General features: G+C 40.5%; 1 protein-coding gene and 1 long non-coding RNA gene across 4 annotated transcripts in view; one reads left to right on the forward strand and one right to left on the reverse strand.

The window, feature by feature from the left end:
- Positions 1 to 5,244, forward strand: part of gpr85 (G protein-coupled receptor 85) — a 5,998-nt gene extending 754 nt beyond the window's left edge. For 2 of the 3 annotated variants that reach the window (XM_005915619.3, XM_005915618.3), the window contains exon 2: positions 888 to 5,244. In XM_005915619.3, the coding sequence (XP_005915681.1) occupies positions 1,054 to 2,187 (1,134 nt within the window). In that variant the 5' untranslated portion in view covers positions 888 to 1,053 and the 3' untranslated portion in view covers positions 2,188 to 5,244. The remainder of the gene's footprint in view (positions 1 to 887) is intronic. The other variant, XM_042217548.1, reaches the window with a different exon arrangement.
- LOC121813670 overlaps positions 1 to 13,080 on the reverse strand; it is a 32,439-nt gene extending 19,359 nt beyond the window's left edge. Inside the window, exon 1 of the long non-coding RNA XR_006053818.1 lies at positions 11,321 to 13,080. This is a non-coding gene — a long non-coding RNA (uncharacterized LOC121813670). The remainder of the gene's footprint in view (positions 1 to 11,320) is intronic.
- Between the last annotated feature and the right edge of the window lie 2,457 nt (positions 13,081 to 15,537).

Consider the following 15,537-nt stretch of genomic DNA (forward strand, 5'->3'; position numbering starts at 1 on the left):
GGCTTTGTTAGTGCCATTTTTACCCATCCTTTTTTCAACCCAGCCCTACTGATTATCGCATTGCAAAAAGAATTACGCCGATGTGGCTCACAGAGCGGGTGTTACGCGTTATGTTCGCTTAACTCTTTGTAATTAGTAACATAAAGGATGATCTGGGGGAAAAATGGAGGCTGGCTCCATAGACGCCCTAATGAGAACACCGCTTATTAACGTTAGACCCGTTAATCCAGTTAACCTTTAGTCAGACAAGAAAGAAAAAAAGGGAGGGGGGGCGCTTTATCGCGTACTGTATGCACCCTTTACCAGTCGATTTACCACAACGCATAAAGGTTGGGGTGAGTTTATTCGAGGCATCCACCGATCCAGGGAGCCTTCCTCTGTTCTGTAGGGTGTGATCAAGAAGAGCTTATCTTTGGACTGCATTTGTCTTAATGTTTCACAGTGCGCTGAAAATGTAAAAAAAAAGAAAAAAAAAATCCAAGCCTAGATCTGTTTGCGTGTGTGTGTGTGTGTTTGCCACTCGTTTATTTCCGACAGACGACAAAAAAAAAAGAAGAAAACTCAGTCGTTTGTTAATGAAGCCTCAACTGTGCTTTCTTGGCTTTGTGCTGCTTTTGTTCAGGAAGCGACGTGAAAGAATATTCTGTTAGTCTAACGCATTGATGCTTTAGTCGGATCGAGCTCGCTTACTGTCTGTGTGATTCTCAGTAGACAAAGTATTCAGGCTGAGGCAGAGTTCTGCACTGAGCCACTCAAAATGCTAAAAAGTAAATCATTAAATAATCGTCAGGGCAAAGGAAAATTATGTTCATGGGAGTATAAATGGTACAGGTGTAATTTAACTCTTGTATGGGACTGAATGTTGATGGGATGAACGTATTTTTCAGGGATTTTTTTTTTAGGTGTGATGAGACAAAGGAACAAAGGATGCCTTAGAGGAGAGGTTGCCTATACGCCTGGAAACCTCTTCAAAGCACACCGCCAAATGGATCTAACGCCTCCCCCTGCCACCTCTAGATCATGATACTTGGCTGAAGCTATTCCGCTATCTTTATGATCCCTCCTCCATCTATGGCGAACTATAGCCATGCAGGGGACCACAACATCTTGCAGAATGTCTCTCCTCTCACCACGTTCCTCAAACTGACCTCTCTGGGTTTTATCATTGGAGTCGGTGTGGTCGGAAACCTCCTGATCTCCATCCTGCTGGTCAAAGACAAGAGCCTGCACCGAGCGCCCTACTATTTCCTGTTGGACCTGTGCGCCTCTGACATCCTGCGCTCCGCCATCTGCTTCCCTTTTGTCTTCACCTCAGTCAAGAATGGGTCTGCCTGGACCTACGGCACGTTGACCTGCAAAGTGATCGCCTTCCTGGGTGTGCTCTCCTGTTTCCACACGGCTTTCATGCTGTTCTGTGTCAGTGTCACCCGTTACCTGGCCATCGCGCACCACCGTTTCTACACCAAGAGGCTGACTTTCTGGACGTGTTTGGCTGTCATCTGCATGGTGTGGACGTTGTCTGTGGCTATGGCGTTCCCTCCGGTGCTAGATGTAGGGACGTACTCTTTTATCCGGGAGGAGGACCAGTGCACATTCCAGCACCGTTCCTTCAGGGCAAATGATTCGCTGGGCTTCATGCTTCTGCTGGCGCTCATCCTCCTGGCCACACAACTGGTTTACCTCAAGCTCATCTTTTTCGTCCACGACCGTCGAAAGATGAAGCCCGTCCAGTTCGTGCCTGCCGTCAGCCAGAACTGGACCTTCCACGGCCCAGGTGCCAGCGGGCAAGCGGCAGCTAATTGGCTGGCTGGATTTGGAAGAGGCCCCACCCCACCTACTTTGCTGGGCATCCGGCAGAACAGCAATGCAGCAGGCCGCAGGCGTCTACTGGTATTGGATGAATTCAAAACCGAGAAGAGGATTAGTAGGATGTTCTACATCATGACGTTTTTCTTCCTGGCACTGTGGGGGCCCTACCTGGTTGCCTGCTACTGGCGGGTGTTTGCAAGGGGCCCCGTTGTCCCTGGAGGCTACCTGACAGCAGCCGTGTGGATGAGCTTTGCCCAGGCTGGGGTCAATCCTTTCATCTGCATCTTCTCTAACAGAGAGCTTCGGCGTTGCTTCAGCACCACACTCCTCTACTGCAGAAAATCCAGGTTACCAAGGGAACCCTACTGTGTTATATGAGGGTTTTACTGTGGGGTTTTTTCTCATCTATGTCTCTATTGCCCTGATTGATCTTGATCTGGGTTTGCTCCCATTGTACAGCGTACTCTCTCTTTCTATCTCCCTTCTCTTCATCCTCCAGTTTCCTCCTGTTCCTCCTTCTCCTGGCCCTTCTTTACAGAGGTTGAAGGTGGACTGCCAATCACGTGGCTGTGCTGGGGCGATTGAATCTAAATCGTATCACACACGGAGGCTGAAGGGAATGGGAATAACGCAGGGGGAATGGATCACCTCCTGTGTTTATGTTCTAGTAAACAGACATTGTGGAAGGCCATGCCAATGCAGAGATGCAAAAAGTTGAAAGAAAAAAAAAGAGAGAGCGATTTGACAAAACAGTGAAAACAAGACGTCTTGCTTGGGATATTTTGAAGACACGTTATTCTGTGAGGTGTGAAATACGTAAGTATGAAAAGAAAAAGAAAAAAAATAATAACACAAAACAAAGAAATGATACCTCTCAAGGAATCACTGGAAATGTTTTACATTTTAAGAGTTGCACTAAAAAGAAGATGTAAAGATGCTTTTTTTGGGGGGGGGGGGGTCGACAGTTGCATTGCAAGGACAACTTTTTTGTTGTTTTTTCCTTCTCCCCCCTCTCCCTCCAAACTAAACAATGAATGCTTTAATTTGCAACAGACTACACAACCGCTGTAAGTAGAGCAAAAACTGTTGGATTACACCATCACAAGAGGATAAAATGGTTTTAATGTAAGTGATATCTCTTTCATTTACCGGGCAGGGGGCTTAATGATGGGGGATTTACAATGTGTGGTTTTGAAGTTGCAACTTAAAATCTAGAAAGGATTTCTTGTAGTTTTATCCATATGTCCCTAGTGTCTGGCATTGTTATTTTCCTAACACATTTTACAAAAAAACAAAAAAACAAAAACAAAAACAAAAAAAACAGAGGAAAAAAAAGATGAAGTGATGTTTGGAATTTTAAAAAAAAAGTTGCTTTTGAAAACAACCTTGTGCTTAAAAAAGACATTGAAGAAGTAGTTAAATGTTTCATCATATCCATGTACCTAAACACTATCACATTGTTACAGTATTGCTGATGCCACTCCGGGTGTTCTTGCCTTAATGGTTATGATATTGTCATGTTTCTGGGGTTTATTTTTCAATCACTCCTGAAAAGTTTTCTTCTTCTTCTTCTTTTTTTCTTTTTTTCCCCCTTTAGGTGCAAGGGGAGTTTTTTCTTTTCTTCTTCCTATTTTTCACATTAGCGTGAAGTGCATGTTCATTTTTAAAAGCTGGTCCACTCCCATGTGCATCACAGGCCATACACTGAGCAGCCCATTTTTATTCTGCAATGGTTTGCTACACCCCACAGAGTGCTCAGAGCACAGGGAGAGTGTGTGATTCTGTGTGTGTTTCTGTGTGTGTGTGTGTGGATCAGACAACAGTCACTTCAAGACCAGAGCCTTAGTATGAAATCTTGCACAATTTGTAAAAAATGTAAAAGAAAAAAAAAAAAAGAGAGACATTTAAGGCACACCGTCTTGTTTCTACTTTCCCTACATTTGCTCTCTACTGATTGTTTTCAGTGACTTACTTTTTTCTCTTGTGGCCATTTTAATATTTATTATGTATTCTTTTTGTATATTATAGATAGATTGTGTGTAAGTATGTGAGTCTTTTCATTTTGAAGTCCCGAATGTGAGTACAGTTTCAGTTAGGATTGCATTTGCTGAAAGTTAACTGTGTAATCTGTTGCTTTTTGAAAATAAAAAGTTTCCATTTTGCAAAATTTGCATTTATCCCTGTCATTGGGTTGCGAAATGTTGACTGGTCAGATTTAGAGATTCTGAAGTAAAAAAAAAAAAAAAAATAAATAAAAATAAAGAAAATGTACATTTCTTTCTCTAATATGTAATTTCTCATCTTATACCATCAGGCGTCTGACTGGTTAGCATTTTAAAGCCACTGCTCATGTGCATATTTGTATTTAAGACATTATTTGTGGTTATTTCTACAAAGGTTTTTATATGTGTATATAGTCATGCTTTTTATAAGCAAAACACATGAAAAAATATTTAAAGTTTGCCTCTTCAAACCCAATCTTTTCTGTCATTTGAGTCCTTGGAACAGCTTGCCAAAAGAGAATATGCTGTATGCTAAAACTTGTCACTGAATATGAAGTGTCTTTGACATTTAATGGGGATAATCTCCATGGATGTAACTCTGGGCGCATACCCTTGCAGTTTTTTCCTCACTCTGTGTTAAAGAGGAATACCACTGAATTTCATATGTAATATATGCAACTCCCATATGGAGTAATGGCAAACCACTCTGGGATAATGAATGCCCTTATACTGAGCCTTCCAGTCACAAATGACATAGCAGTTTGACCCTTTCTCTCAGTTTTAAGGTCACATTGATTTGCAGCAGCACTGAACATGGAGCAAATTAACATTTTCTTTTGAATTTATATGCATGTGCAAGAAATTTGCCACTTCTAAATAAGTATTCATAATCATTCAGTAACAAACAAAAAGATCAATCAGTATATTGATTGTGATAGACTGGGTATCAAATGGAAACTATTAAAAAAAAATGTAATTAACATTACAGTTTCAAACCAAATCTAATAAAGACAACAAGGCAAAGATATATTTATTCTCAAATTGAGTGGTATTTCTCTTGCAAAGGTTATAATTTCAATGTGCTGGCAATGTCTCCATCTACACTGATGAACTGAATAATACAATATTTGTTACTACCAATTTTGTGTGATTCAGACATCAATGTGGATATTTTTCCACCTAAAACTCATTCCGTTAAATAATGACCTTAGCCTTGATGCCTGGAAATGCAAAAAATGGTGCTGAAATGGCTTGTAAACACTCCAGGTAATTGCATCCTGGACTGCAGGTTCCGCTGATGAAAAATATCTATTAGGGGTCCATTTTCATTATGGGGCTGGCAATTACTGTTTAATTTTGGACATTGATCATTTCACTTAGGCCCCAGAGGGGCCAAGTCAGATATTGTGAAATTAAAGGGAATACTGGTCTAGTTTTTTTTCCATTTTTTTTTTTTCATTCAGCATATTCATATGCAAATCACAAATAGTGTCACTACTGAGCACTGGCCCAATTTCTGGCATGTGCATTTGAGTGCCCCAGTAATTCTGCTTCTCCCTATGTCTGAGGGAAGATGACAGACAGCTTCTCTCTGTGTCTGAGGGAAGATGACAGGCAGAGGTGGCTGGCTTGAAAGCGGTTCATTCTGGCAGACAAGCTCACACATTGAACTCTTTTCCCTCTGAGCTACCATCTCTCCCGAGAAACATCAAGAAACATATTGTTCATAATCAAAGCCATTACCATGTGACTGGAATTGGTTCTGTGCACTTGTGTTTAGATCATGAAAGAGGGGGATGGGGAGGCAGATAATTTTTGTGAGGCAATTACAGTACTTTGCTGGAGATACTTTTCATTTAATGATCAGAAGACGTCTGCATTGGATTTTGGCTGCCAATGAATAATACAAACATTCCTAATTCCATGCCTCTCTCCTTGTATCTCAGTGGATTTTCGCACACAGTTTCAGTTGTTTAATGGACTGCCAATGGGCACTAAAAGAAAAAAAAAGAAATCTCACAATAGACCTCTTTTGCTGTCTATGATTTTAATAAATACCATCTGTTGACTGGCAAAGACTTTTTTTGAATGAGGGGGAAAAAAGCTCAACTAATGTGAGCCTTTCTGCACTCTTAAGCATTTTCTGTTTGTATAATGCATAGCAAACCTTAATTAAAGTGCAGCAAGTGTCCATGCCGAGAAGCACTCAAATATGGAAAGCTGCCTCAAATGGAATGGAGTGGATGACTCAATCATCTGACAGGCTACTCAGGAAAAAAGGAAGAATTGCTTTCTGTCTTGGCATCACCCTTCTTCTTCTTATTTGTTTGATTGTGTGACCGCTTGAGAACGGAGCCGGCGATACAGTGGTTCAATACGCTTTGCATAATTTCTCAAGGGAATTCATTTTGTTTTGTGAAATGCCATTTACAGAGTATTGCGTGGGATGTTTGGTCAAATTATTATTATTTTGCTCAGCAGTGGCGGTCCTAGCCTGTTTGGCACCCTGGGCGAACACTCCCTCTGGCGCCCCACACACACACACACACACACACACACACACACACACACACACACACACACACATAAAACATATTAAAGAATGTACATTAACATAAAAGTGTTGTCGAAATTCACCAGAGAAACACACGCACACACATGAAGAGAGGGATAGTATGCATTGTATGCAAACGGCTACCAAACAGCCATCATAATTCGTCATACAATGAGAACAGGACAAATGAACAATTTACCATTTCTTCTTGGAGCAACTGTAATCCACATTATTTCCTTAGGGATTAATAAAGTATTCTGATTCTGATTGTTTCAGGATGACCTCCCATAATCCAATGACACATCTGCTTACCTGTATCTTTTGCTCGTTTCTCCTCCTCTTCTTCTCTATTTTTTTCTAAACTGAGCACCTGATGGCTTTGAACTTTTCTTGTCCATTTTCCATTGGTTTTAATTTTGGACTCCAGTATGAACACAAATCCCCCAACTCGAGGATCGCCACAATATAACCTAATAGACCTACACCTTAGTTCACAGATTCACTTTGTCTAAGGTGTATTTCTGGGATTTCACACAACCCAGGATTCAAATCATGAATACATAATGGGCTTGGATTTACAACATTATGAACCCCTTTCCACGGGTTGTGTGTGAGACATTAAATCATCAAAATATAAAATACAAATTTTAAATTGTTATTGATCCCTCTCTATCATAATGTCTGGTGTTTTCGTGTTTGTTGTTTTGTTTTATTTTGCGAGTTGGTTATTAGATGCTGCTCCAGCCACCAGTGAATCCCCCGCCGTCCCGCCCTCTCCTCCCTGTACCTCAAGCAGCAGGCGCACCTCACATACGGAGGGTGCCCTTACTCCCAGGAAATGGGCGATAGAAAACCGATCGGTGCCTGTACCATTCCCAATACGCGCTGATGTCGGGGCAACATGAGTATGAGCAATTTTTTTTTTTTTTTGCCGATGCCCGTGATGCCACCCCCCACCACGATGCCGCCCTGGGGAACTGCCCGTGTCGCCCGTATCAAAAACCGCCACTGTTGCTCAGTGTACATGTGCCTGTTTGTGAATGTGTGTGGTTAAATGACCTTGTGACACTGTGCTAGGTTTGTGGCTACAGATTTTCAGGCATTTGCATTTGCCCTCACTCTCGGTTCAATCCACTATCAGTAGGTTTGAACTGCCTGTGAAGCCAAATGAATGTGTTTTTTTGCTGAATACTATGTGGTTCACATTCTTCATAGTGGAGGGCTTCAGTAGTTTTTGTTGACCTTGCAGCTTCATGGCTAATGCGCCATGGCCGATTGGTAATGGTCAAATGAATGATGACATGAGGATCACAACTGTGTCTCCATCTGTAGGTGTTAGCTAAAATGTAACTATTGTTGTCTGTTTTTTGTTTTATTCTTTTCTTTTGGCTGTCAGAATTTAACCTGGTTATGCTCTCCATCCTTTCAGAATCTATTCTTTCTCAAATGAATTTCATTTTCCAAAGCTGTTAGACGTAATGACAGAATACTATGCAAAATTCGGGGGGCAATGTAAGTAATACGTATATTAATTTGGACAAATGCAATTACAGAATGTGAACTAACATACATCAAGCTCAAGGTTAATATTATAAACCCCTTTATGTATGATATTGTTTGATGTTATGAAGCTAATGAAGACTAAGATGTTAGTTGAAAAATGAGAGAATGTTTACTACAACCGAACATAATGATGCATTCGATTCCTGGGGGATGATAGTGAGGTTCTGTAAATGTTGCAAATGTTGCTGCATTTAATGTCTGACAAGCTATTACAGGCAGTGCAGGCCTCTGAATACCAATGATTAAAAAAAGGAGGATTAAGATTTCACCTTGTTATATCTCAGTCTTCATGTCTTCATTTCCAGCAGCCACCCTCTCTGCAGCCCATCATGCAAATGCCTTATATAAAGAATATTCCTGCTTTAAATATTAACTGATTAAATTGGGGATGGAGCTTCAAAGGTTCTGTCCTGCATATTTAAACAGTATTTCTTTTTCTTCACCAGTAATGTGAGACTTAGTGGCTGAATCATTTCTCTGGAAATTTGCTAGGGGCAAATTTTTAGCAGATGAACTCCATTCCGTCTTAGCATCACACCTGTATTTAAAAGCACTACTGGACTGTAGTTTGATTTTTTTTTTGTTACTTTCTCTCAATGTAGTGTCATAGCTAGCAATTGATATTATCTTTTCACTCGATAGATTAATGGTAAATGGTAAATGGGATGTATTTGTATAGCGCTTTACTAGTCCCTAAGGATTAATGGAAGCAGATGATAGAATTAAGTGACATTAATGCACTATAGCTGTTGTGTACATGTTTTATGATGTGGGATTTGTGTTTTTGTATGTACTTTTATGAGAATGCTTGGTTTGAAGCAATAGTTAATCTTTTTTTTTTTTAAAAAAGAAAAAGATTAGTACATAAAAAAAAATCACCTAGCTTTAGCTAGTTTTAGAGGAGTAGTAATGTACTTAAAATACATATTCAGAAGCTCTTTATTAATATGTTACATTTTATTTGATCAATCCATGCAAGATAAAGTAATGTCTGTGTTTGAAGCGACTGTTTTATAAGTGGTTATGTTTATGTCATGGCTAGCAATGTCCTATACCAGCGGTCCCCAACCCCCGGGCCTCGGACCGGTACCGGTCCATGAGTCGTTTGGTACCGGGCCGCGAGAGTTGAGGCTCAGGTGTGAAATGTATGGTTTTCAGGGTTTTTATCGGTTTTCAACGTTAATTTGTTATCGTTTTTATCGTTAACTTGGTTTTCCTGGGTCTTTTCACGTGTGTTATGAATAAATCTTATTTTTTTTCGGTACCAGTACTAGTTTTATTTTGTTGTATTTATCCGCCGGCCCGTGAAAATATTGTCAGGCATAAACCGGTCCGTGGCGCAAAAAAGGTTGGGGACCGCTGTCCTATACTACCACTAGCAAGTTACCTTTTATGCTAAGCTAGGTTTGCTCAAATTGCATATTTAGCCGACAGATGTGAGAGTGGTATAAATCTTCCTACTTTACTTCTCATCCAAAAAATGCACGGACATACTTTTACAGCAAGCACAGAGCTTCTGTAAGGATTTCTGCTTCTTATACAATCACCACACTGTTACTGTTTTGCTATTCTACTTCAAATGCTCCTGTGCTAATGCAAAACACATTCAAGATATTTTATGTTTATGTTTTTCCTGTAAGTGCGGTTATCTAATCCGCACTGAGAACAAAAATATCATTTTACACTTTGATAACTGCACATACTTTCTGTAAATTGCACAGAATAAACAAAATGGGACTGAGCTGTGCATTGGAATGTAAACATCTTAGCATAATGTTATGATGCTGTGAACTGATTGTTTTTGCTGTGGAAAACTGCTGTCGCAGTCTGTTTAGAGTGTTCAGGTCATTATGTAGGCTTACACATAGGTTCTGTTTCTTCACTGTTAAATCCTCTTGGTTGCGGTGGGAGTCAAGTGTAAACATGTCCCCTTATCTGCTAAGTCTTAGGATGAGTGATGGAGCCATGGATAGATCGTGATTGGTGGGTTAGTGCTTAAGCACTTGTACACCAAAGTTGGAATATGCAAAGAGAGAGTACTGGTCGGGAGTAATCCCCCAACAAGGATTACCCATGTCTTTCATGCTAGATTAAAGGGTCCCATGATACCCTGCTGTGGCGTCTGAGTCCTGACGGGGAGTCTGTTCGCTGCATGAGAAATTATCAGTATCATCTTTGCCATCTTTTGTTATTTTTGTCTGCTTAATAGTGAGTGTGATTTGGGTGTTCATGTGCGCGGGCATTCTTCAATACTCCAGATCTGGTGAGGCTGACCAGTCACGAGTCATGTGATCTCTCTCTCACTGTCTGTGTCTCTCTGCAAGTGAGATAATCATCTTATTCATCAGGCGCTATGCACATGCACTCAGAGTCTGAAATCATGTGGATGATCTACCCACAGCAGTTCACAGAGAGGAAAAGAAACATTTGGGTCACAGAAAAATTGAGTATTTTTGTTATTTGATTTCTGCACCAGTGCGCCCCCCCCCGCTTTTATTGTACTCAAGATATACCAAGCTTAAGGATAAAAACTGACAAAACTAGCAGGCATGGCAAACATTTTCCTAACAGACAAAAATATTCCAAATCTGCTATGTGGCTTATAGGGGCTTCAGAGTATTATGAGTTGCAGCAAGGAGGCTGAGACTACCATATTCACATCGCACTAGATTTGCATCGAGCAATCTGTCACAATGAACAGCCAACGTGTACATCACGGTGCCTAGTTACAACACGCAACCAACTGCTGACATCTGCTCACTGTGGGGCACATCTGCCCCCAGAGGAGCGGAGCAAATTAATTAATTTCGATCATTTAGGTCTTTTTTTTTTTAACTCTTCTTTTGGTTTTAATAAAATAGTGACAGCATTACTATTACTTTATCTTATTTTATTTTTTGCATCGTGGCAGTTGGGGAAAGTGTTTAGGGGTGTTTATACAGGCGATTTGTTCCCACTAATTCGGCATGTTTTGTGATGAATCCAAGGGCTTTCGGAAAGAAGGAGGGGGGGGGAAGGAGAGGAGGTGGCAGTGAGGGTGGGGGAGGGAGTTAATCCACTCGTTTTCTTCTGTTCCAGCCTGTTCAGCACATTCTGCCTCTCCCTCTTTCTCTCCCTCCCTTCTTTATTTTTGGAAACATCTCATTCTCGTGAGTCAGGCCCAGCATGCTCACGAAGACTCGGTCTATCAAGCTCTCGCCTCCTACTTCTCTCTGCTGTTTATGATATTAAAACATAAGAGAGTCGTGCAGGGGGAAGCAGAACTGTCCACTGAATTGTTAATGCACTGTGTTGACATAGTTGACATCTAATGGATGGATGGGCCTGCACCCAGTGGTGTAATAATTGGCTGAGAGAAGACCTTGACAGGTGACAGGCAGCAATTTCTTACCTGAGATTGCAAATTTTAAGAGTCGCTGCATTTATGCTCCATTTGTGGAACGAAATCAGCGCGGTGATGGTGACGATGATGACGCGGCTGCGTTTTTCGAGTCCATCTTAATTTGTCAAAGAGCGTTGATGGCAGGGTTTGATTGATGTGTCACCTGCACTTCTGCCGCACAGTTTTATCTGCTTCCTTCCCTTCTTCTTTTTCACTGCAGTGGAACCGTAAAAGGACGAGAGCTAATTAGCATGTTTGCAATGCAGTGTCACTTCTTTTTGAGAAGCGTTCTTGCAAATAAGGCAGATCACTTCCAGGGAAAATCTGCTAAATTAAAGTTGCCTTGGAAACACGGACTTATACAACAAATAGTTACATCATCCTGCTGGCACAGCCTCAGATCTGAATACAAGATTAAACGGCTCGTTGAGATGGACATTTTTGCTTGTTTTATATTTAATATCATTTGCAGGCGAGTTCTTTCTCACTCAGTGCGTGTTTTTGTTACCTGTTAGTGCGTGTGGGGAAAAAATGATTCATCTCTTAGAGCTAATTATAGTGATAACCTGCTGCAACAAAATCAAACATTGTCCACACTGCACGTCCATAACATTAAGGAAGAGCGTCTGTTGTGCTGGCTGAGGATTTAATTTGGCTGTAGGCTCCAGATGACTGTTAACATTATTTTCATGTGCTCATTATTTTGTGTTTTGGTAACATTTTGATCAAGAGAGGTAGGTTGGGTGCTCCTCCAGTCTATTTATGCACACTTTCTTTTATGTATATCTGCAGGCATCATTTTTCAGTGGTCTTAGGATCTGTTCTACATTTTTTAGGGTGAAACATAATTAAAAAGTTGTGTTTGTATGTTTTGTTCCTCATTGTACTCAAAAACCTCTAACGTATTGTGTTGGAACAAATTGTCCCTATAGCTTTGCTGGGAAATGTTTATTTCTACTGTACGACATGGCCACTGTGGTGAAAACTAATTTTCTTCTGTCTTCTGTGTTCAAAGAATTCAATTTTCCTCTTGAGGAATTATATTTGCTACATAGATATAATAGCTTTCCTCTCACGGTCTGATTACACTGTTGTTCTTTTGTGCAATCAATTTTTATGGCCACTATACTCCGCTTCGCATTTGTATAAGTCAGTGTTTTGCAGCGTATGTTATTATTTACCGTTGATGTCATACGCTGCCTAATTGTGACGGAGTTTACTTACCCACCTTACACCAAATGGTTTTTGATGCATTTTGCATTTGTGCGTGGTGTTGGGAGAGCAGTGAGATAGACTGGAGAATAAAAAGAACAAAAAGTAAGCCTTGAGTAAAATAGTAAAGCGCTATCGCTCATCAACCACAGCACATGGTCCCTAAAAAGTCAGTGCTGTGAATTTTTTTTTCTGAATCACTGCAGCCATTCCTCCAGACAATCTGTGAGACAAAATGGTCTCAGACACTACATATAAGTCAACAGACTCACCTCCAACCCAAATAAATCATGGTAGTTTTACCTACCGTGTGTGGATAGAAATTCATGGTAGTATTGTTCATGTATAGCTTATGCATGCATGGAACTAAATACACTGTTCTTTGTATATGACATGCATCCATATGAAATCTGCTTGGGGGTTGTTTTTGCTATTTTATTAGTCACTTAAATCTTTAGTCGTACATTTTACGCATAAAAACACTAAAGTTGACCTATTATTAACCATCAACTCGCCTCTGTCAGTGCGCCCCAGGGTGGCTGTGGCTACAATGTAGCTTGCCATCACCAGTGTGTGAATGTGTGTGTGAATGGGTGGATGACTAGTTGTGTAAAGCGCTTTGGGGTCCTTAGGGACTAGTAAAAGCGCTATACAAATACAGGCCATTTACCATTTACCACAACTCTAAACTCAACTTTAAGCCAGCATTCCTCTGATTGGCTGCTGCTTTTAAACAAAAGGCTTCAATGTCAGGTAGACGGGGCCTCCCCCTGCCTGAGATGACCATATTAGGAATATCCACTTTCGCTGACATTATTAACATCAGAGTGAAAACACACACGCACGCACGCACGCACGCACGCACGCACACACACACACACACACAAAAGGGAAATTCGAAACAAAGTTTACAAAACAGCCAGAAGTATAATAAGTACAGGCCCTAAGCTCTATGTTGAAAGTCTCAGATGTAAGATTAACATCCAGTTAGCAACACGACTCTGAAGGTTTAAGCACAGAAAACTGCAATTTGCCTCCCCTGTGTTTCTTTTTTTTTTTTAATAGCAAAACAATCATCCACTTGAAGTTAAATTGCTTTCTCTCTCAATCTTGAGCTTTCACTAAAAAAACACAAAAGGAGGTCATTTGCTTGTCTCTTGATGTAGGACGAAAAACTTTATATGCTTTTATTTTTTTCCCATTAGAAATCGTTTTTTTGGTTTGTTTGTTTGAAGGCACTGAGCTATGAACTATGAACCTCCTGGGACACCACCTGAAGAAAGGACCCCTTTATTTCTCCCTCATTGCTTCTTGAGTCTAAAATTAGTTGTGAGAAGATTTTACAATTTTGCCCCAAGCTCATTAGAGAAGCGAAAACAGCAAATGTTCGACTCTAGCTAAATCCTCTGCGGCCACTAAGCTGGCTCTTTCTCCACAGTCTTTCCGTGATGTTTTAGCAATAACTCTTAAAAGGGTTTCCTTGCCATGACCCCATCCTCCTGCAACATGAACAGCTTACCCCTCACAGTTTCCTGCACATCAGTTAGCTTAGCAACCACTTAGCACAGACGAAATGCATCTTTAAACAATCAGATTGCTGCTCTGTAATTATGCACACTTTAAACCATGTTGCAGATCTATGCACACGTGGCACAGTACTGTGGTACGTGACACAGCTTACTGTCACAGACTGCATCCCTGTGACATCAAATAACACATTTGAATAGAAAGCAGATGGGCGAATATAGCCCGACAGACATTTTTCTTCTTTATCTTTTACCACCAGGAGAAACAAACACAATACATGCACTTGTTTCTGAAAGACCAGGTCACATCAGATTTCCCAACTCCTGTACTGTCTGATTTTGTTTTTCATTCAGTGACACATTACATTGGCTTTGAATATGTAAGGCCTTGTTTTATCAAGTATTTTATTCCCTAAGAGGACATGCAAAAGCAATTTATCTGGCATGGGGCCATTCAGGATTTCTGGAAAAAAAAATCAGCTGGAAATTATAATTTTTGTTGTCTTTTACTTATGTTTATTCTAATACAATGTAACATTTCACTGTTTCCACACATCATTGATGTATTAGTGCACAATTCTTTAACTTTTATTTTGAAGATCACTGTGACCAGCTAGCGCAAGTTGCTATTATGGTGGACCTTGATATCATTTATCTTCCTCCCACAGTGGATCTCGTACCACTGCCGAAGGGATTCCAATTCCATCATCTTGGACGGCAGCAGTCTGATGGTAGTCCTTCTGCTTTGGAGATCCCCTGCGAAAAGAAGGACCGCTCTAACCAGAGCCTGCAAGGCTGGGGAGTAGAGCAAGGTCAGCCTTCACCAGCTGCAGTCCAAGATGGTGGAGTTGGCATTCAGGATGAGAGACTCAGCTCAATATTGCTCAGTTTTTTACTTGTCACAGAGGGTTTGGGATTAATATAGATTAATGCCAAGTACTGTACAAGTTCCTTAATATGACCTTTTATATACATTTTGAACACTCAATAGCAGTGACAGCTGGAGATACACATAAATATATTCTCTATGCAATATGTACCTTACCTGTTGTCTATAGCAAATTGTGTTTTTGACTGTGAGTGGGCTTAATTTCATTTCATCCAGGCAAGACTGCTAGCTGAGGTTGAAGTCTCGAATATGAAAACTGTCAACCTCTCAAATTATGCATTAACAACGTGATTACAATTTTTTTTTTAAATTGCGTTATGGATCATAAGAAAATGTTGCCACTCTCAGACAGCAGGAGCTTTCTGATGGGATCAAAGCAGGCCCATGACTACAATGTATGGGGAAATTACTCAAATGTGTATAAATGATCCTCATCATGTTTCTTTCAGGTCTGCTTTTTCTTTGCTTTCCATTTTTTGTGCACTGAAAATTTCAGTTTTTTTGAAAACCCGGAAAGTAAATTAAACAAAATCTTCCTTTGTCATCTTTGAACTGTCACAACGCCACAGCTATGTAGAAATCAAGCTCAGTTTCATTTC

Source organism: Haplochromis burtoni, unplaced genomic scaffold (assembly GCF_018398535.1).
Source record: "Haplochromis burtoni strain Fernald_Lab_line unplaced genomic scaffold, NCSU_Asbu1 Contig_14, whole genome shotgun sequence".
Classification (NCBI taxonomy): domain Eukaryota; kingdom Metazoa; phylum Chordata; class Actinopteri; order Cichliformes; family Cichlidae; genus Haplochromis; species Haplochromis burtoni.